Source organism: Schistosoma haematobium, chromosome ZW, assembly GCF_000699445.3.
Source record: "Schistosoma haematobium chromosome ZW, whole genome shotgun sequence".
NCBI lineage: Eukaryota > Metazoa > Platyhelminthes > Trematoda > Strigeidida > Schistosomatidae > Schistosoma > Schistosoma haematobium.
Genome location: NC_067195.1, coordinates 88,453,365 through 88,480,444, shown reverse-complemented (window position 1 = coordinate 88,480,444; position 27,080 = coordinate 88,453,365). Strand labels below are relative to the sequence as shown.

At 39.8% G+C, this 27,080-nt stretch overlaps 1 protein-coding gene across 2 annotated transcripts; it reads right to left on the bottom strand.

Moving 5' to 3' along the window:
- Positions 1-1,535: 1,535 nt before the first annotated feature.
- Positions 1,536-26,261, bottom strand: MS3_00010525 (uncharacterized protein). Of its 2 annotated transcripts, none has more exons than XM_051218899.1 (4): positions 26,176-26,261; positions 8,685-8,779; positions 6,552-7,600; positions 1,536-2,155 (listed from the first exon to the last, which is right to left on the bottom strand). In XM_051218899.1, exons 2-4 carry the CDS (start codon positions 8,709-8,711, stop codon positions 1,732-1,734), a joined length of 1,500 nt encoding a protein of 499 aa, XP_051072843.1. In that variant the 5' UTR covers positions 8,712-8,779; positions 26,176-26,261; the 3' UTR covers positions 1,536-1,731. The 2 variants fall into 2 exon arrangements, with proteins under 2 accessions (XP_051072843.1, XP_051072842.1); XM_051218900.1 differs by having other exon boundaries at positions 8,685-8,775.
- Between the last annotated feature and the right edge of the window lie 819 nt (positions 26,262-27,080).

The window sequence follows — 27,080 nt, the reverse complement described above, 5'->3', positions numbered from 1 at the left end:
CAAAACCCGAAGTCGAATTCCTAACCTTAATCACCAACTGTGAATCATAATGGTAATTCCTCACACAGGTTTATAACCATCATTTGATCCTGGTTATTAGGCAGACACTCTCAAGGTCACTTTAGTGTCGTTCAACGGTTGTCCATAAATAATAGTTTCACCGTAGTTTTTGGTCAATTTAAAAGGTCTAGTCAATATTGAATTTCAAAGTGAACCAATTGTTATTCAGTCAGTTAGCTACATCATAGGACCAGGCACATATATGCATCGGTCCAAGTTGCCATACCTTATTAGCACAGCAAGATGAATACCGGATTCATAGTAGTAAAGTCAGTGGTGGTAATATATAAAAAAAAGATTGCATATAAGGATATAGTACAGGAAGAAATAATTAGTTCGTAGAAAGAAAGATATGAAGCAATTTTAATCTCTCAGTTTAAGGGAAGACAAAGAGTGTATACACCAACACCATTGTGATCGATTCTGAGACATGTCACCAACAGTCTCCAACTATTGGTTAGGACAGTCACACGGACCCAAACCAAGTAGTCTACATCTACCAACACGGCTAAGACCAGGAAGTTAGTGACCTTGTGGACTGATGTCACGTTTTGGTTTGACCACCCCTAACTTTCTTCCAACCATCCTCAACACCGGTTAGCAATGCACGTCGTGATTATCAGTGTCCAGGCATACGTAACACGTGGCCCAATCATCTCAGTTGTTGAAGATTCACAACCTCATCAACTGATTTACCATCATTTCCTAATACCCTGCGTCTAACCTCACTATTACTTACCCGGTGATCCCAGCAGACGCCAGCAATATTTCTAAGGCATCTGTGGTCAAATACTAGTAGCTTACGGGTGTCTTTTACTCTTAAAGGCCATGTTTCGCTGCCGTAAAGTAGAACAGAATGGACTGCCGCTCAGTATGCTCGTCCCTTAATTGACAGACGAATATCTGGCCTTCACCATAGGTGACATAAGTTGGCAAAAGCCAAACGAGCTTTTCAAATCCGTGCTGAAATTTCGTCAGACATCAATCCATTAGGGCTGATCAGACTTCCAAGATAAGTGGAGCTGTCAACGCGTTCAACTACTTCACTCCCTATCCTTAGTTCAGGTGTTGACGCAGGCCAGTCCTGAAGCAACAACTTGCATTTAGAGGGAGAGAAGCGCATTCCAAACATTCTGGCATTGTTGCTTAGTGCTACCAGAAGACTCTGCATTTGATCAGCGTCTTCATCAAACAGGACTGTTATCTGCGTATTCTAAGTCGATAAGTGGACCTCCTGGAAGGAGATTAATACCCGAGAATTGTTATCATCACCATTTGAACTATCAGTTTGTGTCGAAATATTTTCCTTATTTTAATAATTAAGAAATAAACATTTCCATGTTCAGTCAGCTACAACGTAGGACCAGGCACATATGTGCATCGGGACAACTGCTTGAGGTCAGTCACACACGACCTTTTTGTGAGTAATTTTCGTGTTAACTCCGTATTTGTTGAGGTAGCAACAACGATCCATATTGAACTCTATAGAAAATAATCTGTTTATATTTCTAACAAAAATGAATGATTTCATACATTTATACAAAAGAAGTTTTCACTGTAAATTTCATAATTTTTACAGAATTTCTACAAAACAGTATTTACAAAATGAAACATCTTCATGGAATCAGCACAGAAAAGGGTAAACATACATATTTAATTCATAAATATTCCTCAAAAATTGTTTATAAAACAAAGATTTTTCAAGTGAATATCTGTTTGTAAACGTAATTGACAATATTCCAAACTTAATGGTATATTATCAATTGGCATGGTACTTGCTTTATTCACTATTGATCTCCATTCAGCAGTACGATGTGCAATATCAAGATTATTTGTTAAATCTTTTAAAAATACAGATAATTCAGGAATTCGTTTATACATTGTACATTCAATAAGTTGAGTTATTTGATTGATAAGATATTCTGTTTCATCAATTAAATAATTGAATAAATCAATTATTGATTTTTGTACATTAATTGTTTTATTTGATATATCACTATCTAATAATGATTGAGTATAAGGAACAAAATGAAATTCATCGACATTATTTCGAGTAAACAATACTTGATCTAATAGATTCAATAATTTACGTGAACTAAAACAAACACAAAAAAGTGAATAGAAACTCCACTATGAAAGTGAATCATTCAAGCAATAGGTAGATAAATAAATATTACATGATTGTAATGAATGTCTTTGATGCTGCCTTCAAGTAATCTCTTTCATATGCCAAGAAATAGATTTATTTAAGCTCCATGAATAATTTGACCGGCTACTTCGAGATTAAAGCTTATGTCCCCGAGGTAAAAAACAAACAAACAAACCCAACTACCATTCAGCTAATTGGCTGGATGGTGAACTGTATGCTAGTATAAAGTAGTAACCGGTACACAGCGATTAGGAGGTAGAAAAAAAATCTATGCTTCAATAATTCCTGCTTATTGAGATATGATGTTATTCAGTTTAACAAACATTGTCTGGTAAAGTTTTATCATCATTGAGAATCACAAAATTATAACAGAACTTGTATTTGAGTATAGTACCACTGACATTACGTCATAACCCCGTTTTTTCATAGCTCAAGGTTCAAGCAAACTTTATGATAAAAACACTTTGTTGATGCTAGGGTTAGATGGAAAGGAGTGGAAAGGTGGTTTGGATATATAACACAGCTTTATTGCATGAATTATAGATGAGTTCCGTCATTTGATTTTTTTTTTTGATTTTATTTCTCACTTCCCATTACTGAATATGGGTAGTGTAAATGTAAATGTTTCCTTTTTGAAATGAATCACATATTAACGACAAACAATAATGGTTAACTGCAGTATCATCTCAAAAACTAACCATTCAGTTGGTAGATAAGTTTATTTTCTATATGGGTCTAGCGCATAACGTCTACATGGGTTTGAATTTTACCACATCACTACTAACCAATTGGAATGCTAGTAAACGCTTGAAATATTGACGGTCTAACCCCTTTTTATTGTTGTTTTAATGGGAAGAGTCAGCTCCCCCTCTCGAAATGCTCTCACATGGGCACGTGCATACAAGCACTAACAGGGAAGTCCTACTCACTACCTTTTCGTGGCATTACTATTGTCCAGAAATTGACAAGACGAAAAGCGAATGTCAGGCGCTTTAACCGGGTTGGTGGATATGGATGATCCATTTACGGAAGTTGGAAAACCATGATTCCAAACTAATGATGCTCCAGGATCCTAAAGGAACAAATGGTGAATGAACCTATAGTTCATCATCACCTGCTACCATGGGACTACATCTAACGTTGCTCCACTGCGTAGCTAAGAGTATATTTCAGGAACAACTAGGAAAACAGTTAGGCAGCCATGTATGTGATGCCCACCCCGAGGCAGCATGGAATGATATCCGAAAAGCAGCAGTGATATCTACTAGTAAGGTAAACCAGAAGGTTAGGGAGCAACACTGGATCTCAGCAGCATCTATCGCACTAATAGATGCTCGGAAACTCATTCCACCTGGCTCTGAACATAATAAAGAGCGGAGTCAGCTTAAGCACAAGCTGACAAGAAGTCTACGCAATGATCGCGAACAGTGGTGGGTAGCGAAAGCAAGAGAGATGGAAAAGGCAGCGGCAATAGGTAATAGCAGACAATTGTCCAGACTCGTTAAGGAAACCGGAATTAGGAACCCGACCGTTAGCGAAACAATCTCAGAGAAAGATGGACATATTATTCATTCTCAATCCAGGAGATTGGATCGATGGGCAGAACACTTTAGGGATCAGTTCAACTGGCCTTCAGCCACACTTCGGTTTCCCACGATCTCTAGTCAACCTGAATGGAAAGTTAATGTAGGTCCTCCGTCCCTTTACGAAGTTGAAAAAGCCATAGGAAATCTGAAACGAGGGAGAGCAGCAGGCCCTGACAGGTTTACTCCTGAGATTTTTAAGGATGGTGGTCCAGTATTAGCAATGAGACTAACCGAGGTCTTAGGTAGAATTTGGGAACTGGACGTAATCCCATCTGACTGGTCTCAATCACTGATTGCGCCAGTCTATAAGAAAGGACAAAAGTCCTCTTGTGACAATCACAGAGGAATCAGTTTGACTAATATAGTATCTAAAATATTAGCCTCAATAATACTTCGACGCCTAATCAAAGCTCGTGAAGAGCAGACTAGAGAAAACCAGGCTGGTTTTCGACCTGGACGTGGTTGTATAGATCAGATATTCACACTACGTCAGGTTCTAGAACACAGACACTCGTTCAGACGCCCCACAGTGGTAGTATTTCTCGACCTTAAGACGGCATTTGACTCTGTAGATCGTGAGGTTTTATGGCAGTGTTTGTCACTGAAAGGAGTACCAAAGAAGTACATTAAGCTTGTAGAGGCTCTCTACTCGAACACAACTGAACTGGTCGAGTGAGAGCTTATGGCGAACTGTCATCAGAATTGATTACCTCAAGTGGTGTTCGTCAGGGCTGCCCACTCTCCCCATTCTTGTTCAACTTTGTGGTCGACGTACTTTTAGAGATAACACTTTCCTCATCTAAATTTACAGGGGTTGAACTTCTACCGGGAGATTCACTTGTTGACTTAGAATATGCTGATGACATCGTTTTATTTGGTGAAGATGCTGACAAAATGCAGAGTCTTCTGACCACTCTAAGCAACAATGCAAGCATGTTCGGGATGCGATTCTCCCCCTCGAAATGCAAAATGTTGCTTCAGGATTGGGTTACATCGACACCCGAACTAGTGATAGGGAGTGAAGTAGTTGAGTGTGTTGACCGCTTCACTTATCTTGGGAGTCTCATCAGCCCTTGTGGTCTGGTGTGTGACGAAATCTCAGCACGGATACAGAAGGCTCGACTAGCTTTCGCCAACTTGCGTCATTTATGGCGTAGGCGAGATATCCGTCTATCAACCAAAGGACGTGTTTACTGCGCAGCAGTTCGTTCCGTCCTACTTTATGGCAGTGAAACATGGCCGGTAAGAGTAGAGGATATCCGTAGGTTACTAGTATTTGATCATAGGTGTCTTCGAAACATTGCTCGTATATCATGGGACCATCGAGTAAGTAACACAGTTGTTAGGAAATGGGTACTAGGTAAGGATGGCAAATCAATTGATGAAGTAGTGAAACTTCATCAGTTGAGATGGCTGGGACACGTGTTACGTATGCCCAACGACCGACTACCTCGACGTGCTATGTTCAGTGGTATAGGAGTAGGTTGGAAGAAAGCTAGAGGCGGCCAAACCAAAACATGGCACAAGTCCATGAAGTCACTGACAAGTGCACAGAGTGAGTCATGTTGGTAGGTGTAGACTACCTGGTTGGGGACCGCGAGATGATAGCAACCGATGGTTAGAGACCCTGAATGACATGGCTCAAAATCGTTTGCAATGGCGCAGGTGCATCCACTCTTTGTGTTCTCCCAAATTCTGATTTTCTGAACTCTTCATGTCAATTCCTTTTTCTCTTTCCAAATTTACTTCACTGGATTATACTCTTTAAATAACATCTCCAAACCCTAATCTTCCCGATTACTGCTTATACTCTTGCTACCTCTACCACTACGGGATTTGAATCGACAACTGCATCTCTGTGCCAAGGTGGTGTGGCAACTCGAACTGATGTACATACGTACGAAGTTCTACGTTGTTACTGACTGACTGCTCCACTGCGTTGTGGACCAGACCACTAGGTCGAAGGATTTGGATGTGTCCCCTTAATGAAACCACCTGTTTCAATATGGGCACCCGTGCAGTATCCCAGCTCTTACACAAATCGAATGATTTATGTGGAGCATATATATATATATATATATATATATATATATATATATATATATATATTTAAACACATAAACATTGGTACAAGAGGGCACCAAATACATATGCGCCACATAAATCATTCGATTTGTGTGAGGGCTGGGATACTGCCCGGATGCCCAGACCGAAGCAGGTGGTTATCTTAGGGGGCCACACCTCGAGCATTTGACCTAAAGGTCTAACCCACAAGGCAGTGGAGCATCGTAAGGAGATGCAGTCCCATGGTAGCCGGTGACCAACCATTGGTTCATACGCCATTTGTTCGCGCAGGATACTGGAGGCCATGTGCACCGTTGGTTTGGGATCCGTTTAAAGCACCGGACATTCGCTTTTCGTCCTCTCATTTTCGTAAACAACACCCCCGCCACGAGAAGGCATTGAGTAGGACTACCCTGGCAGAGGCTGTATACGCGTGGCCGTGTGAGAGTATTTCGAGAGGGAGGGTGGGCCCACCCCACTCTCGGCCATACCAGGGTATTTGGGGGCATATATATATATATATATATATATATATATATATATATATATATATATATATATATATATATATATATATATATATATATATATATATATAAAGGCTCAAATACATACATAGTGAATGTGTCCATTTATGAATTAGGTATATATATATAATGGAAGATCTAAACAACAAAATGTTTTACACTTGCCTCGAACGAATTTCAATAATTATTGGATTAGATATACACCAATTCATATTAACATATAAACATATACCATTAAAAATACCATTAGTAATTAAATATAATAAATGTTTATTGAATTTATATACATTCCATGTACAAAATTTATTAAGTTTAACTTCTAAATTATTGATCATTAATTGTTGCTTAGCAACTATTAAATGAGGATCAAATTTATTATCCCTATTATTATTATTTTGAATCGTGTATTGTTTATAAAATGGATAGATACAACATAAGGGGAAATAATGAATCGATTTTAATAACATTAATGAGAAATAATTTTCTAGATTATAATAATTATGAATAAAATTATGAAATGAGAAAATTAATGGATTATATAAATGTAATAAACATGAATTTGAACTATTCATTACATGTACATTTAAATGAATAATAACATCGTCATCATCATGATTTGGATCATAATAATTGAATAATAGATCATCTGATGTATAAGTAAATAAATTCAAATCTATTCGTTGATCAACAATATTTTGTAAATTGATTATTATTTTAGGTGATAACCAACAACTAGATATATTATTCAATGAATTCATTATAATATTTGGATAAAGTGATACAATTAATGGATCTTCTAAATGTTTACTACTATTTTTCTCATCAATTTCAATAGATAATTTAAGATAGATTAACCAACGAATAGTTCTATTTATTGAATTCATTGAATACATTGGTATATTAATTAATAAAGGAGGTTGATGAATAAAAAAATTTGGTAACCAATCAATATCATTATTATTATCAATATTAAATGGTGAATATGTCCAAGAAGTTATACTACCAGTAGAGTTACTTGTAAGTAGAGATGAAATATTTATACGTTGATTATCTCTAAGAGTAAATAAGTTTGTAGGACAAATTCTTGAAGTATGATCTGATTCATTGTTATATTTATTATTTAATAGAATAAATGATGCTTGAAAACATTGTTTTATCATCAATGTATCCAAATATAGAGAATTGGTCAATTCTTTAATACTGAATTCAGGATTCTAAATTAAACAAAAGTATTAAGAAACAGACAATATGATTAGACGGTTGATGGATATATATGAATAAATGTACACTATGCATTCATTACAGCCTACTGTGGGGGAGAACAAACCAGCTACCAGCTGAAGAAGAAATTAGGAAAAGACGATGGAGTTGGTGGACAGGACATACATTACAGAAATCACCAAACTGAATCACGAGGCAAGCCCTAACTTGGAATCGTGAAGGGAAGCAGAAAAGACGAAAGCCAAAAAAACACATTACGTCGGGAAATAGAAGCAGATATGAAAACGATGAATAACAACTGGAAAGAGCTGGGAAAGATTGCCCAGGACAGGGTTGGATGGAGAATGCTGTTGAGCGGCTTCTAGTCCTCCGCGAGGAGTAACAGACGTAAGTAAGTAAGTATGCATTCGTCATTAATTTCTAAATGTTGATCGAGTCCTATCGATAAGATTTGTGATGTGGTCATCATCAGAGTAAGTGACTACCTACAATTGCTTAACATCTCATAATGTCGAAGAAGTCGAGTCATTTAGACTAGTGTCAATATTACAACCTGATCAGTAGAGTATAGTCGACACTAAAGGATTAAACAAATATGAGATTGATCACTACTCAGTGATCAATCAATTGTACAGTTAATTACAGGTGGACCATTGCAATAGTTGATAATTATTAACTCATATCAACTACTGACCGACATTGATAGTACCATAAAGCATAAGCATTTAGAATTTATCTACTATATACCAAATGACATTTTAAGATTGGATGTGATAAAAATAAAGTCTCCAAGTATATTTCATGAATATTCTACATGATTACGGTCAGTTCGTTTGGGGTTTCCGAAAATATTCTGCACGGTATATTCATAGTAGATAATGATGAATGTAGTTAATGAAGTTCTCAGAGAACAAAGATTAAAACAGTTATTACTCATTGAGGAAACACAAATTACGACTACATAGTTATTAAGTGCTGGAGATAACTACAGAACAAACAAACTGTCATAAACAATCACCATATTGATAGAAGTATGTGAATGATAGATAAAATGTATCTAATGATAATAGTACTTACCGTGAATAGTGCAACTGCTTTTTCCATCTCACCCAGGTAGAATATCACTGAAATATATTGAAGAATTACCACACAATGGATAAGAAGTGTGCTGTCTGAGGTGAATGGAAAAAGAAAACGTTCTTGAAAGTGTTATGAAGCATGAAGTTTTATAAGCAGATAGAAGTCTAATCGAACTTTCCTTACTGTTAATATGAACAGTATTTTATCACAAAAAGAGGACGGGCTACAAAATTAGCTTGAGTAAATAATACATTGGGACAAAAAAGAGAATTTAATCGAACTAGATATTTTTTAATATGTCATTCTTTGATAATAAGGATAGAAGGACGGTTGAGTTGAATCAATCGCTTGACCTTGTTTTCCAGTGGAAACCCAGCTTCTCTTCAGAAATATTCACTAATGGGTCTGATACCACACGTTCTGTTAGGACTTTCCAGTGATTGACTACTTGATGAGAGATATAAGTAGCATCTGATATCATTGTTGAAACCCTGTCTTTTCCTACTTAGACGGATACACGCTTAAGCTCGTGATGCGAAAATATGACGTAAATATAACAATAAATAGATCAAAACTAGATAAACGTGAGCACAGTTGGGGTTCCCTGGGGATTCTAGTAGCTAAATATGTGGGTTGGACCTAGATGATCTGGATAGCTACTTGGTATTAGTCAAATAGTTTTAGGCAGAATAGAAGTTTTTGCTTAATGGACCTCTGTATAGAATAGCAGTGGATTATAGTTGCCTCCAGGTAGAAACCTATGTATATTGAACGGGCAAAAGGAAAATACTATAAAATTACAATGCAATATTCTCCTGAGTCCATAGGAATATATCAAGTTTCCTCTTGAAAAACTCCTGAGGAATTGCTTAAACCACGTCAGCCAGGAACTGACTGCTCGTAAACAATGGAATCCATGCCCATAACTCAGTTTTCCGTGTTGTACCTCGAATTTCCGGGTTTTAGCTCGAACGTGCTTACACATGAGTTTTAAAGGATCCTCTGGAACGTTTTCCATAATATAGTTAGTTAAAAGAACATCTATGAGTTGCCTATGCTCTAGCGGATATAAATTTAGTGATTTAAAGCATTCTTACGAAGCAAAGATGGATGGTGGCTAACAGAGGAATCCAGAACGTGCGTTTCGTTCAATATGGGACTCGTCAGTTGCATGCACTTGCATTCCAGAGTCCATGTTCATTCTGGGACTAGAAGCCAGTACCGTTCGCTTCAAATACCATTGTGTTATCTACTTGGTTACTGAATCCTGATAGCCACTTCATTGTGTAATGAGGTGGAGTTTAAATTCACTAAATGTTTAGGACTATAATTGATCTGTCGCTTATTGGCACATGTGCATACTGAGCGTATTGCCTCGATACTGTCTTAAGTCACAAGCACCTGTTACTTGCAATTCATAGCTGAATGTGCTCTAAAATGAAGTCATCAGTTAAGGAGATTGGGTTGTGATAGATGACACCGAGTATAAACGTATAACATCCAGTAGTGGGATCACAGATAATGACTTCACAAGTTCCACTATTATAGGATTCGCAAGCAAAGGAGCGGATATTTATATTATTGGCTATGTATAAAACGACGCCACCTACTTTTCTACATCTATCTCTATCACTTCTTATGTAGTGGTATCCGGATGATTCTGGAGTAATGTCGAAGTGTTTAAGGGAATGTCCTGAAGTGTTAAGGACGCTGGCGAAAAGGACATAAAAACTGTAAATTTTCGGGTTGTAAGGATTCGACAGAGAATGATGCCGAAGCCAATTAAATAGGCTTCGGATCTGTTACACTAATGCCCGAAGCTTACTCAAATAAGCGATCGGAACTAGGTGTACAAATTGACTCTACAAAGCCAGACATAATCGCAGTCACAGAAACCTGGCTGACACAGTCTATAGATAGTATGGAGCTTGATTTCGAGGGCTGTACGTTAGCAAGGGCCGACAAAATACAATAGCGTAAAGGAGGGGGAATAGCTCTATTCATTAGGAATGCCATTATCGACAACGTATCCCATAAGAATGGGACGTGTGAATTAGTTAGTTGCCGCTTGAAAACCAAGGGACGAGAACTGCTGATTGGTTTGGTCTATCGTAGTCCAAGCTGTGAGGTAAATGAGGTCCTGCTAAGCAGTCTCAATACTTGGTCACAAAGTGGTAGATGTCTAGGGACTTTAATGCACCTATGGTAGACTGGGATAATCTGCGAACTGAACCGTCAGAAAATTCCTTCGAGCAGGAACTAGTTGATGCGGTTATCACATGTGCCCTAGTGCAACATATGAAAGAAGCCACTAGGTACGACCCGAACACTGAATCATCCTTACTAGATCTTACATTGACTCACTATGAGGATGACGTTGCGAACCTCTATTACATGCTACTCCTAGGTAAGTGATCACGCAGTTTTAAATTTCGACTTCCATATAACTGTCAATCACGAGCACGCGTTAGCTCAATCCAGATCTAACGTCTGGAAAGCAAACATACTAGATATCATACACTCAGCATCGTTAGTAGATTGGACTATAGACTCAGAGTCCTCAATTTAAACGGCTTGGGACGCATTTCGAAATTTATACTTGAAATTTACCGCACCCCTCATTCCTTGGACTATACCAAGGAGGCCGAGAAACTCTCCACCATGGTTCAGTAAGGAGGTCCGCATCCTTCTCCATAAGAGAAGAAAAATGTGGGATATATTTGGGTTATTGCGGACTGATGAGACAAAATCTCAGTATCGAAAAGCTCGGAATACCTGTGCATCGACCCTCCGTAATTCTAGAAAGTCGCGCGAAGAAAAAATTGTTAAGGAATCCATAGAATGTTCTCAACGCTTGTATTCCTATATAAACCAAAGGACAAAATGAAGAGGAAATATTCCTGTACTATGGGTAGACAGTACTGCCGCATCATTACAGGACGACGACTTTGGTAAGAATTTCATGCAATTGGTTCCCTTTATGAATTTAAATAAAGCAAGAACAAATATTGGTGCAGAATAGTATGAATTCATATTATTTCGAGGTTTCTCGTCAGCTGCTTACAAACCAAAAAATGTGATAGAATTTTACATTGAGATAGAGTGAAAACAAATGACATAGATGAGTGTAAATAACTGGGTTACAATAATAACTATATATATATATATATATATATATATATATATATATATATATGCTAGAACAGGTCAGAGGTCAAAAGGAATTAATTCGGGTTGGGTGGTGTAATAATAGAATTGAATAATCATAAGATAGGTTACGTAATAATAATTAAATAGAATATGAAAAGTTAAGATAATTTAGGAGGATCAGGTGGTGGAAATGCGTAAATAATAATGTGGTTTAAGAATTATGTAATAGGGGAGGAATATAAATATTTTTAAGTAAATAAAAATAAAATAATAATAATAATAATAAAGGGTTACCAGGGTAGTGATAAGCTAATTAACGTCTCTTTTTGAATGCATAAGTCAGGTTTAAGTTTTTTGATCATAATAGCTTCAGCAAAACGGAGGGTGGTCGTACTTCTTTGTCTATTGATAACTTTGAAAGCATGAGGAATGTCGATGGTGTGCCCGGTGTCAAGTAGATGTCGAGCTATTGCACTGTTGAAAGCCCTGGTCCCACGCAGCCTCAAGTTTTTGGAACGTGCTCAGAAATGCGGACATGCACTCTTCTCTCAGTTCTTCCAATGTATGTGCTTTGGCACGTACATGTAAATTGGTAGATGCAGTTGGAGCTACTAAGAAAAGAGGGCTTGTCGATTTTGGTTTGTTGAAGTGAGCAGTTCGTTTGCCATACTGTCATAAGTTTTGCTGCTGGGTAGGTGACTTTCAACGCAGAGTTTATTCTTTGATTGATTATTCCAGCGATTTCATCACCTATGAAACGTAAGTGTAAAAAACAGGTTTTTCTTTCTACTCCATCGTATTTTGTATGAGGATTGCTTTTGGCATATTTCTGGATAAATTTCAATGGGTATTCATTATCGCGTAGAACATTAGTAATCAGATTAATTTCATCATTAAGGTATTCTTTTGAACAGATTTTTTGAGCGCGGTCAAAAAGGGTTCGTACAATACCCTTTTTGTAACTCATTGGGCAGAAACTGTGGTAATTGAGATAAAGACCACTCCAGGTAATTTTATGGTGAATATGTCTATGTAATTTACCATCAGATGTTCGTCGGATCCCAACATCGAGGAAATGGAATTTGTCTTCAGCTTCTTGTTCCATAGTAAACTCTATGTCCTCGTGTGCTTTATTAACTAACTTATTAGTCGCTATTAAGGACCAAAAGTTGCCTGTAGACGTAACCTACATTTATTTCAGCAAAGCTTTTGATAAAGTTACGCACAACCGGCTGTTATATAAGCTAAGAAATGTCGGAATCAAAGGCAATCTATTGGTGTGGATAAGACTTCCTAGTTGGGCGCCAACAAAGAGTATGGGTGAACTCAAAGGTATCTAGCTGGGAAACTGTGCTTAGTGGAGTGCCCCAGGGTACAGTTTTGGGGCCAGTGCTATCCCTCTTGTATGTAAATGACCTTCCTCGTCTCCTATCATCATCGGTCTTGCTATATGCTGACGATGTCAAGATATGGAGAACGATACGATGTAAGGGTGATAGCTTAGAACTTCAAAATGACCTGAAGAAGTTATCTGAATGGTCTCAAACATGGCAGTTGCCGATAAATACTTCCAAGTGTGTTGTGATGCATATCGGTCATCAAGGCACAGATACATACACGATGAATAACACTGAGCTACCTGTCGTCCAGACATATAATGACTTAGGAGTTATCGTTAGTCAAGACTTAAAGACTACTGCACACTGCCGTGCAATAGCCGCCAAGGGTTTTAGAACCTTATGGTCAATACGTAGAGCTTTTAGTCATGTCGACGCTGAAACGTTTTTGACTTTGTATACAGTGTTCGTTCGTCCTAAACTTGAGTACTGCATACAAGCGGCTAGCCCCTGCTTAAAAAAAGACAGTGAACTTCTGGAAAAGGTTCAGAGAACGGCGACTAAGCTGATTCCTGGGATAGCGAAGCTTACGTATGAAGTCCGACTGGCCAAGCTGAAACTTTTCCTGTTGTCTGTCATATCGCAGAACTAGAGGCGACTTGATTACAGTCTACAAATTGCTTAAGGATAAATTTGCACCTAATATGCCATCATTTTTCTTGTCTTCCAAAACAGAGAATTTACGAGGACACTCCAAAAAAGTTCATAAGCCGAGAACAAATTACTTGTCAGCTGACTATCGACTTTCCCATCGAATCATCAACGAGTGGAACTCATTACCTCAGCACGTGGTTGAGGCTCCATCCGTCGACTATTTCAAAAGAAAGTTGGATCGACTGAGAGATCACCATTGCCAGGACTAACACAGATCGTAAAGCCACCTGTCCCTTCCAAACTGAAACTGATACTGTAATCCATTAGTACGTCACCTTCAGACGCCCATACCCTGATGGGTAAAGGTTAAATGATTGAAGGAGTTATATAAAAGGCTTAAATTTGAGTCCCCGAAATGATTTCGTGGCTCGCCGTTCAATACCCCCCAGACTGTCCTTATCCTCGTAGAGTGAGGAAGGAAACACTATGTTTCCGCACCCTTCAATGTTCAGTATTAGGGAGGGTAGGTTAGTAAACCTGTATTAATCCTGACACATTGCTTTCCAGTGAAGGTCCAGCTTTTCCTTGAAAGTATTCACTGATGGGGCTGATACCACTTGTTCGGGTAAGGCGTTCCAATGATTGACTACTCGATGAGAAAAACGGGACCCCACTTTAAGTTTATTAGATCGTGGTTTATGAACCTTCTTGCTATGACCGCGGAGATTATTAGTGCTGGAGGGAGCAAAAAGATAAGACATATTAACACCCAAATCATAATTAAAGATGCGAAATGCCAGTATAAGGTCACCTTGCGTCTTACGACACGACAAGGGGAAAAGATTTAGGCGTTTTAAACGCTCATCGTAAGGGAGTTTAGAAAGACCCTTCACTAATTTCGTTCCCACACGCTGGACACGCTCAAGTGAGTTAGTATCCTTTACCTGACATGGGCTAGCTGCTTGAATACAGTACTCTAAATGTGGTCTTACATAGGTGAGATATAAAATTCGAAATATTTCCTCGTCAAAAGATTTGAACGCTCGGCGAAGTGACCATAACTCACGAAAACCTTTGACAGCGGCTGTGTTGCAATGCGTAGTTGTTTTTAAGTCATGACTTATTATTACTCCTAAGTCTTTATGTTCTTGAACGCATGGAAGAGGTTTACCATCATTAATATAATGGTAACTAGTACCGTGACCGATGTGCATTAGCACACCTTTCCTAGAATTGATTTATAAGCCCTAACCTCGAGCCCATCTAACTAAATCGTCTAAGTCAGCTTGAACATCCAGATGATCGGCCTCACTTTTTATTGTTCTCCAGATTTTTACGTCATCCGCAAACAATAATGTCGACGACCTAAGCAATAGCGGTAACTCACTGACGTAGAGAAGGAAAAGCAGAGGACCGCAGATGGTGCCTTGGGGTATACCACTTTTGACCGGCTTCCAACCGGATAGCGTTCCGTTGACCCTCACTCTCTGTCTGCGGTCACATAAGAAGTTTCCTATCCACTCCTGTACAGTACCTATTATTCCGAAGCTCGTGAGCTTCTGCATAAGACCTACGTGTGAAACCTTGTTAAATGCTTTGCTAAAATCTATGAATATCACATCGACAGACAGACCGTTATCTAGGGCTGCTGTCCAATCCTCCCTCCTCGCAATAAGCAAGTTAGTCAAGCATGAACGCTTGTTACGAAATCCGTGTTGCTCAGGAGCTAACAGATTGTGTGAATCTATGTGACTTAGCAACCTAACCCGAATTATCTTTTCAAGTAACTTAACGACTATGCTAGTTAGACTGACAGTCCGGTAGTTAGATACGATCTGTCGCTGACCGTCCTTAAATATAGGACTAACTATAGCGTCCTTCCAATCTCTAGGGAGTTGAGCGAGTGAGAGGGACATGTTGAAGAGTGTCGCGAGCGGTTTTGAAATAATGTTCGCATGAGATGACAGCAGCCGTGGATGTAACCCGTCAGAGCTCCGTATCTTACAAGGTTAGAGGTTAGTTATCAACGGAAGGACAGTTTCCTCAGTCACCTGTACAGATTCAATGGTTGGTATCTCGGTGTGAGTGGGACAAGTATTTGTTACAATAAACGTAGAGTAGACTTCGCTAAAATAGTTTGAAAAAGTCTCAGCTTTTGTTCGATTTGATTCAGCTAGTAATTCTGAATTTTCGTGTAACAGTAACGGGGAATACCATCACTACGTTTCATTTGCCGTTTAACATACGAAAACAATCGTTCCGGACAAGTACGGCTATTATATACTAACTGTCGTTCGTAAGTGGTACGGGATTTCGCTATGGTTTTCTTACAGATATTACGGTATTTTTGGTACTCACGCTTAAATGGTGCATGACCTGTCAACAAGAATAAGTCCCAGAAATGTTTCCTACGCTTTAACAGCTTCCGGGTTTCCTTATTAATCCATGGAGAGCAATGTGATAGCTTACGTGCTGACCATGGGATAAACGGCGACGTTACGGACTCGAATGTAGCCTTAAACTTATTCCATTCATCTTCGATCAATCCATCCGCGTCGACCGACCAATCAGTCGAGATAGCACAGTTTCTGATTTCCGGAATATTAGCTCGCCAGATATTGGGACGGGGTGGAGCAGATACGAATTGTATACCATGTGTCCTAAACTTAAAGTGAATTACAACGTGATCACTGTTCACTAGTGGGGAAGGTGCTGAATATCAAAGACATCCTCACAGTGGTGGGTGAGGACGAGGTCCAGCAGTGACGGATCATGTTGCAAATCAATATGTGTCGGTTTTGTGATACATTGTGCAAGTGCACACTGAACAACGGTTGATAAAGGTCGCTATCGAAACCACTACCTGGAGCTGTAGGCTCTATCCAGTTGATATGGGGTGCGTTGAAGTCCCCAATGATGAGACAACATTCTGCCATACTCCAGTAACAGATGTGTCTTAGAATAAAGTCGTCAGCAAGACAAGACGGACTACGGTATATTCCCTCTATAGTCACTAATCCATTTCTAGATTTAATCTTACAACATGCAACCTCACATGTATCACTAACATGAGCCTCCGATATGATTGATTGTATACGAAAGTGATCCCTAACGTATAACATTATGCCTCTCCCCTTGCGACTTGAAACTCTATCACTTCTAATGAAGATATAGCCTGCAATGAAAGGAGAACAGTCTATATCTACGGTGAACCAAGTTTCTGTAACAACGATTATATCGGGACATAATTCATCCACCATCAGACTTAGCTCGGACGTTTTATTTCTAAGATTACGGGCGTTCGTGTAGCATACACTTAAGGTGTTTTGGAAATCAATCGTTCTACCCATACAGGCCTCGGAAGCATTGGCTTCCAAGACCTGACTACCCGAAAACCCTTAATGGTAAGGTTATTTTCGCCATTTAATTTGCGAGTCCTCAACTCCGTAAGAGCATTCTTCCACTTGATTCGATCCTCAAGCGGCCAATCTGGTCGAATACGGATATTTGAGGCACGAGTTTTTAGTGCGCTTTTCAATAATATGTCTCTTTCTTCAAAACTCCCGAGAACCAGCTTCAGGATTCTTCTTGGTTGGGTCTCGCCTCCAACCCACTTACTAAGTCGTATTACTTTTGTAATATGTACCCCTGAAACCTCTTCAGGTAGTACATCCCTTACCACAGACTCCACTAACTGCAGGTCATGTGCATGTCTCTTAGCAGGGTCATTGTCTTTCGACTCCTCTAGATTCCAAATAATTAAACTAGGAAAGGGTTTAGCTTCTTTTGAAACTGTGTTCACAGCTTTCGACCGTGACGTTAGATCCTGTATTTTAACTACTGGTATCTTACGATTAGTTTTTATTTTAACAGAGTCCTGGGAGCCAAGCGAATGACTCGCAACAATGTCAGACGAAGCTCTACTATGGGACTTTGGCGGATTGGTCTGAGAGTCCACCAAGGACTTATCAAGTAAACAGTCATTAGTTTTAGCTGTCTTTCCTACTCTTCTGCGTTTTCGCGTCATCCATTTTCCACCAGTCGAAACGTCTACATTAGAACAACTCGGGACAGTAATTGTTTTATCTGGGTCACCGGTTGCTGCTATAGCAATATGGCCACCAACGTCTAATGAGGTGTCACTCACTGATCGTTTCGGGGAGAACGTTTAACTGCGGGTTGCACAGGTAGATGTCTGGCTTGCGCCGTGATAGCACTTACGACACTAACGCAATCTTTGCAATCAGTACCAATGTTATCAGAACAGCCCTCATCAACCTTCTTATTAGCCGACACCAGAAGACTAATTGCTTCCTGGATAAGCAATGTTTTGCTAAATCGTCTAAGTCAGCTTGAACATCCAGATGATCGGCCTCACTTTTTATTGTTCTCCAGATTTTTACGTCATCCGCAAACAATAATGTCGACGACCTAAGCAATAGCGGTAACTCACTGACGTAGAGAAGGAAAAGCAGAGGGCCGCAGATGGTGCCTTGGGGTATACTTGATTTATTTAGTTTAGGTTTGAAAATCCTTTTACATATCCTGATTTTGTCACCGTTGTAGTTGATTTTCAAGATGGCTAGGTCTACTCATAAATGTAGACAACCATACTGCTTATTTCCCGTGGATGAAGGGATGCAATGTGATGAGTGTAATAAGTGGTTCCATAAGATGTGCACCCGATTAAGCCCCACTGCATATAAAAGGTGTTCAAAGCCCAACTCTCATTGGCTTTGTAGTTTTTGTTGCTCGAGCAAAACATTGCTTATCCAGGAAGCAATTAGTCTTCTGGTGTCGGCTAATAAGAAGGTTGATGAGGGCTGTTCTGATAACATTGGTACTGATTGCAAAGATTGCGTTAGTGTCGTAAGTGCTATCACGGCGCAAGCCAGACATCTACCTGTGCAACCCGCAGTTAAACGTTCTCCCCCGAAACGATCAGTGAGTGACACCTCATTAGACGTTGGTGGCCATATTGCTATAGCAGCAACCGGTGACCCAGATAAAACAATTACTGTCCCGAGTTGTTCTAATGTAGACGTTTCGACTGGTGGAAAATGGATGACGCGAAAACGCAGAAGAGTAGGAAAGACAGCTAAAACTAATGACTGTTTACTTGATAAGTCCTTGGTGGACTCTCAGACCAATCCGCCAAAGTCCCATAGTAGAGCTTCGTCTGACATTGTTGCGAGTCATTCGCTTGGCTCCCAGGACTCTGTTAAAATAAAAACTAATCGTAAGATACCAGTAGTTAAAATACAGGATCTAACGTCACGGTCGAAAGCTGTGAACACAGTTTCAAAAGAAGCTAAACCCTTTCCTAGTTTAATTATTTGGAATCTAGAGGAGTCGAAAGACAATGACCCTGCTAAGAGACATGCACATGACCTGCAGTTAGTGGAGTCTGTGGTAAGGGATGTACTACCTGAAGAGGTTTCAGGGGTACATATTACAAAAGTAATACGACTTAGTAAGTGGGTTGGAGGCGAGACCCAACCAAGAAGAATCCTGAAGCTGGTTCTCGGGAGTTTTGAAGAAAGAGACATATTATTGAAAAGCGCACTAAAAACTCGTGCCTCAAATATCCGTATTCGACCAGATTGGCCGCTTGAGGATCGAATCAAGTGGAAGAATGCTCTTACGGAGTTGAGGACTCGCAAATTAAATGGCGAAAATAACCTTACCATTAAGGGTTTTCGGGTAGTCAGGTCTTGGAAGCCAATGCTTCCGAGGCCTGTATGGGTAGAACGATTGATTTCCAAAACACCTTAAGTGTATGCTACACGAACGCCCGTAATCTTAGAAATAAAACGTCCGAGCTAAGTCTGATGGTGGATGAATTATGTCCCGATATAATCGTTGTTACAGAAACTTGGTTCACCGTAGATATAGACTGTTCTCCTTTCATTGCAGGCTATATCTTCATTAGAAGTGATAGAGTTTCAAGTCGCAAGGGGAGGCATAATGTTATACGTTAGGGATCACTTTCGTATACAATCAATCATATCGGAGGCTCATGTTAGTGATACATGTGAGGTTGCATGTTGTAAGATTAAATCTAGAAATGGATTAGTGACTATAGAGGGAATATACCGTAGTCCGTCTTGTCTTGCTGACGACTTTATTCTAAGACACATCTGTTACTGGAGTATGGCAGAATGTTGTCTCATCATTGGGGACTTCAACGCACCCCATATCAACTGGATAGAGCCTACAGCTCCAGGTAGTGGTTTCGATAGCGACCTTTTATCAACCGTTGTTCAGTGTGCACTTGCACAATGTATCACAAAACCGACACATATTGATTTGCAACATGATCCGTCACTGCTGGACCTCGTCCTCACCCACCACTGTGAGGATGTCTTTGATATTCAGCACCTTCCCCACTAGTGAACAGTGATCACGTTGTAATTCACTTTAAGTTTAGGACACATGGTATACAATTCGTATCTGCTCCACCCCGTCCCAATATCTGGCGAGCTAATATTCCGGAAATCAGAAACTGTGCTATCTCGACTGATTGGTCGGTCGACGCGGATGGATTGATCGAAGATGAATGGAATAAGTTTAAGGCTACATTCGAGTCCGTAACGTCGCCGTTTATCCCATGGTCAGCACGTAAGCTATCACATTGCTCTCCATGGATTAATAAGGAAACCCGGAAGCTGTTAAAGCGTAGGAAACATTTCTGGGACTTATTCTTGTTGACAGGTCATGCACCATTTAAGCGTGAGTACCAAAAATACCGTAATATCTGTAAGAAAACCATAGCGAAATCCCGTACCACTTACGAACGACAGTTAGTATATAATAGCCGTACTTGTCCGGAACGATTGTTTTCGTATGTTAAACGGCAAATGAAACGTAGTGATGGTATTCCCCGTTACTGTTACACGAAAATTCAGAATTACTAGCTGAATCAAATCGAACAAAAGCTGAGACTTTTTCAAACTATTTTAGCGAAGTCTACTCTACGTTTATTGTAACAAATACTTGTCCCACTCACACCGAGATACCAACCATTGAATCTGTACAGGTGACTGAGGAAACTGTCCTTCCGTTGATAACTAACCTCTAACCTTGTAAGATACGGAGCTCTGACGGGTTACATCCACGGCTGCTGTCATCTCATGCGAACATTATTTCAAAACCGCTCGCGACACTCTTCAACATGTCCCTCTCACTCGCTCAACTCCCTAGAGATTGGAAGGACGCTATAGTTAGTCCTATATTTAAGGACGGTCAGCGACAGATCGTATCTAACTACCGGACTGTCAGTCTAACTAGCATAGTCGTTAAGTTACTTGAAAAGATAATTCGGGTTAGGTTGCTAAGTCACATAGATTCACACAATCTGTTAGCTCCTGAGCAACACGGATTTCGTAACAAGCGTTCATGCTTGACTAACTTGCTTATTGCGAGGAGGGAGGATTGGACAGCAGCCCTAGATAACGGTCTGTCTGTCGATGTGATATTCATAGATTTTAGCAAAGCATTTAACAAGGTTTCACACGTAGGTCTTATGCAGAAGCTCACGAGCTTCGGAATAATAGGTACTGTACAGGAGTGGATAGGAAACTTCTTATGTGACCGCAGACAGAGAGTGAGGGTCAACGGAACGCTATCCGGTTGGAAGCCGGTCAAAAGTGGTATACCCCAAGGCACCATCTGCGGTCCTCTGCTTTTCCTTCTCTACGTCAGTGAGTTACCGCTATTGCTTAGGTCGTCGACATTATTGTTTGCGGATGACGTAAAAATCTGGAGAACAATAAAAAGTGAGGCCGATCATCTGGATGTTCAAGCTGACTTAGACGATTTAGTTAGATGGGCTCGAGGTTAGGGCTTATAAATCAATTCTAGGAAAGGTGTGCTAATGCACATCGGTCACGGTACTAGTTACCATTATATTAATGATGGTAAACCTCTTCCATGCGTTCAAGAACATAAAGACTTAGGAGTAATAATAAGTCATGACTTAAAAACAACTACGCATTGCAACACAGCCGCTGTCAAAGGTTTTCGTGAGTTATGGTCACTTCGCCGAGCGTTCAAATCTTTTGACGAGGAAATATTTCGAATTTTATATCTCACCTATGTAAGACCACATTTAGAGTACTGTATTCAAGCAGCTAGCCCATGTCAGGTAAAGGATACTAACTCACTTGAGCGTGTCCAGCGTGTGGGAACGAAATTAGTGAAGGGTCTTTCTAAACTCCCTTACGATGAGCGTTTAAAACGCCTAAATCTTTTCCCCTTGTCGTGTCGTAAGACGCAAGGTGACCTTATACTGGCATTTCGCATCTTTAATTATGATTTGGGTGTTAATATGTCTTATCTTTTTGCTCCCTCCAGCACTAATAATCTCCGCGGTCATAGCAAGAAGGTTCATAAACCACGATCTAATAAACTTAAAGTGGGGTCCCGTTTTTCTCATCGAGTAGTCAATCATTGGAACGCCTTACCCGAACAAGTGGTATCAGCCCCATCAGTGAATACTTTCAAGGAAAAGCTGGACCTTCACTGGAAAGCAATGTGTCAGGATTAACACGGTTTCATCAACCTACTATCCTTATTACTGAAGACTGAAGGCTTATCCTAAAGCTTTTCCCCTTGTCGTATCGTAGGACGCAAGGTGACCTTATACTGGATTTCGCATCTTTAATTATGATTTGGGTGTTAATATGTCTTATCCTCTTGCTTCTTCCAGCACTAATAATCTCCGAGGTCATAGCAAGAAGGTTCATAAACCACGATCTAATAAACTTAAAGTGGGGACGGCGAGATTCTAGTTTATGGACGACCTGTGAACGAATCCTAAGTTACGTTGTGAAATATTAGCCAATCAGCAAACAGTCAGTATAGAGTAAAAATATGTTATACAAAACGAAGGAAATAAAGTGGATACATTTCTTAGACGTGGCTCAAAAACTTGGCAATGTTAGAAAGAGGTTCAGAGGTCCTAAAATCGTAACGCATACAGTAGAGGAAATCATCCATACGGTTACAGAATAGTTGGACCCTGCAGAGGCTCCATGGAGCCATGATAAAGTCTCAAAAACTCTTCCAGCCTCGACCACATAGCTTCAATATTGTTTATGTGCATTCCGGTTGTTGAGTGAACAAAATTGTACTTGTGGATAACGATACGATGCACATAACCAAGCCTATGTAGTATCCTATACGCTCTCCAAACATACGTATATATTGTAGTATCTGGCTGCAGCCAGTGTTACTGTTGCTTTTATTATCCAGCTCGCAATAATTGTCGTAAACTGTCTTAGTTATGAATGATATATGGGGTTTTCATCACGAACTGACATCAGCTATAATGCCAGGAAATTATCTTATACCTGATTGATTCGTCCACAAATTATATTAGATTCAGATTTGTGTAGTAAGGACAGAAGGCCTACGGCCTATGTTATTCATTTTCTAATATGCTTCTGTGAGTGTCCAGTCTTATCTTGAAAGAGTCAATTGAAGGTGCGAACACCACTGCTTCAGGCAGCAGGTTCCAAGTATTGATGACTCGGTGTGAAAACCTGTATGCCACGGGTATTTTGTTCGTTCTTGGCTTTTCTACTCGCCTGCTATGTCCTCTGAGATGTCCCGATCTAGCGGGAAGAAAAAGAGAGAGTAAGCCAGGTCGGAAATCATTTCTCAGTATTCTGTACATCAAGATTAGATCCCCCTTAATCTGCGCTAAGACAGAGTAAAGAGGTCCAGCTTTTCAAACCGCTCTTTGTATGGTAAACCCCGGAGTCCTGGGATTGCACAGGTAGCTTCCCTCTAGGATATCCGAGTCACCTTTTAACCAGGAGCTTGCAGCCTGAACGCAGTTCTCAAGCTTATTTCTCACCAAGGATGTGTATACTGTGGTGAATATGGTAGTATCTAACTTGGTGAATGTCCGTTTTTAAGCCCAGTGGGTTCGAAACCCTTTAGCTGCGACCTCTCGGCAATAGGTCATGACTCACTGTCACCCCTAGATCCTTATGAGACCGGACTACGGGTAATGGCACTTCCCCTGTGTTGTACTTATTAATCTTTGAATCCCCAGAGTGCATATAGACACACTTTTCCGCGTTGACAGGCATCAGCCACTCTTTAGACCAGTTTATCATATTATTTAAGCCTACCTGAAGAGCACATGCGTCTGTGGCTCCAGTTATTACACGCCAGATTTTTACATCGTCAGCGTATATTAACATTGGAGACTGTACTATACTTGTAAGATCATTAACGTACATTATAAAAAGTAAAGGACCTAGGACGGAACCTTGGGGTACTCCACTAAGTACTGGTCTCCAGATGGAGCATTTGGAATTTATTCTTACTTTTTGTCTACGACCTACTAGGAAATCTTTAATCCATTTTAAAAGAGGTCCGGAAATACCAAGGTTTTCCAACCTCAATAGCAGTCTATTAGTTGGCACCTTGTCAAAAGCCTTACTGAAATCTATGTAGACAACATCCACTGAGTTTCCGTTGTCTAGCGCATTAATCCAGAGCTCCCTAGCTATAAGGAGGTTCGTTGTACAGGATAGACCCTTTCTAAAACCATGTTGTGCCATGTTCAATAAGTTATTGATTTCCATAAATGCTGTTATGGTCCGTTTGATTATTCTTTCCAGTATTTTAATTACAACACTGGTGAGGCTTACGGGTCTGTAATTCGATGGAACTTGTCGTAGACCTGTTTTATGTATGGGAGTGACGATTGCGTCCTTCCAGTCCATAGGTAACACACCTTGGTCAAGTGACATTTTGAATATCACAGTCAGTGGGGCTGCGATATATTGGGCAATATGTCTCAAGATTTTGGGGTGTAGTTCATCTGGTCCTGTTGACTTTTCCATGTTTAAGGTGCTAAGAGCCTTAAGCGCATGGTTATGGTCGAAGTCCACGGTGAGCAGCTGGTTTGTTGACTCTGTAATTAGGTCTGGTTCTTTGCCCCAAAATAGTCAGCCAAAGCCTCTGCTTTCTCCTGATCTTCCTCTATCATTTCAGATTCACTTCCTACTTTAATTAGGTTGGGAATCCAATGATGCATCCTTGTTCTGTAGTTTATGTACGAGAATATTCTCTTGGGCTGCTTGAGTGCAGATTGTGCCAGCTGCATTTCATATTTTCTTTGAGCTTCCCGAATTTTCGTTATACACTCGTTTCTTATCGATCTGTAGCGTTCCATCGTACCTGCTGTGCCAAGGCGGATGGCAACATCCCAGCATTTCTTCTTTTGTCTTAGTAAGCGTCGAATATCCCGCCCTATCCAGGGATGTCCGTGCTTCTTTTTCTTTGGGACAGTCCAGGGTATGTATGGTTGAGTTACCCGATTGTATAACTGCCTGAATAGAGTCCATGCCTCTTGTACTGATGCCTTTGAGTCAATTTCCCAGTTCTCAGCCGATGCTGCGGAGTTAATTGCCTGCATATCTGCCTTCCATATGTTAGGACGGGCCGGCGCAATTGTTTGACAAGCAATGTCAGCCATGAATTTGAATAAGATGACTGCATGGTCATTTCTCCCAAGTGGTGGGAGAAAATTCATTTGACCAACGTCATCACCGTGTGTGAAGACTAAATCTAAAAGAGAAGAGTTTCTTAAGTCGTATCTTGTGGGATCTCTAATGTGTTGGAATAATGCTAGTCAAATCGAGGTTTCTAACAGTTTGGAGTCGAACGACGATATGGATGACCCTACTTCGAAAGTTAACCCAGTTTATATATGGTGCACTAAAGTCGCCTACTACAAGGCTTTTACCGTTATTACACCAGGACTTATTTGTTATAGCCGCTCAATTATCACGTTTTGTACAAAATTCCATGTGAACCGATGGCATTAAGCACTGAAGTTGGCGCCGTAACCTTGAAATCCCTAAAACGCCTCTGATTGGCTTGTCCATAAATTTTAGTCTCGCTGTGGGGTCTCATTTTTCTCGAGTAGTCAATGGTTGGAACGCCTTACCCGAACAAGTGGTATCAGCCATATCAGTGAATATTTTCAAGGAGAAACTGGACCTTCATTGAAAGGCAATCTGTCAGGATTAACACAGGCTTACCAACCTACTATCCTTATTATGGAAGACTGCAATCTTCGGTATCAGTACCAATATTACCAGTACAGCCCTCATCAACCTTCTTATTAGCCAACAAGAGGAGACTAAATGCTTCCTGGATGATTAATGTTTTGCTCGAGCAACAAAAACTACAAAGCCAATGAGAGTTGGGCTTTGAACACCTTCTATATGCAGTGGGTTTTTTTTTGGTGTCGCTGCCTAGTAGTAGCATATGCACAACTTGGTCCATACATGATATCGAAATACACTGAAGAGTATACTTACCATACTTCGATCACCACCTACAATTCCTAACATTTAGTAATAGGAATGGAATTACCACCGTAGCGTATTAGTTCGAGAATATAGACAATAACAAATACAATGTCCAATTTCAGCCTGCACATATAAAGAAGGAAAAGTAAGGTGCGCAACTTTATGCAACTTATATTGATGTTGAAATTTCGTATTTCTTCAATTGTACTAACAGAAGGCGCCATTACTACATGTTTATTCGCAGATTCGACTAGGCGTAAGAAATGGTACTCTGAGCGAAGCCAATCCCATCCGTGTTCTTAATTTCTTCGAATGTTCCACGAAAAAGAAGATAAAAACTAGGTTAAATTAATTCCGAAGGCATCATTCAGTATATAGAAGGGTAATAGCATATCATGTAACTTATACCAATGTAGTAAAAATTCGTCAAATTGTCCCAGAATGAATTTACAACACTTTAATGTCTCCCATTGAACTCTTTCAGTCTTTTGTACTGCATCATTTTAACCTAGGATTCTCTTTACGAGTTGTATATTATGTGTTTTCTGATGTGCGTTTGGTTTAGATATTTCTTTATTTTAATTTCGAACTGACCCACAGTTAGCCCATGTCAGTAACCTTCTTACAGTCATCTTTATTTTTCCACTTCTTATGACCTTCAAATCTTTGAAACCAGTAACTCTAAGGGAAGTGGCTCTATTTATTATACAGTTATTTAAATCATCTTAATGAATAATTTACACAGCTGGGTTCTGCATTTTTTATTTGAAAACACAAGCATTTGTACGAGAAGGAACCAAATATATACGGTCCATATTTCGATTTATTTGAGGGCTAGGATACTACTCGGTCGCTCAAATCAAGGCAGGTGATTTTCTTAGGGAACCACACTCCGAATATTCAATCTAGAAGTC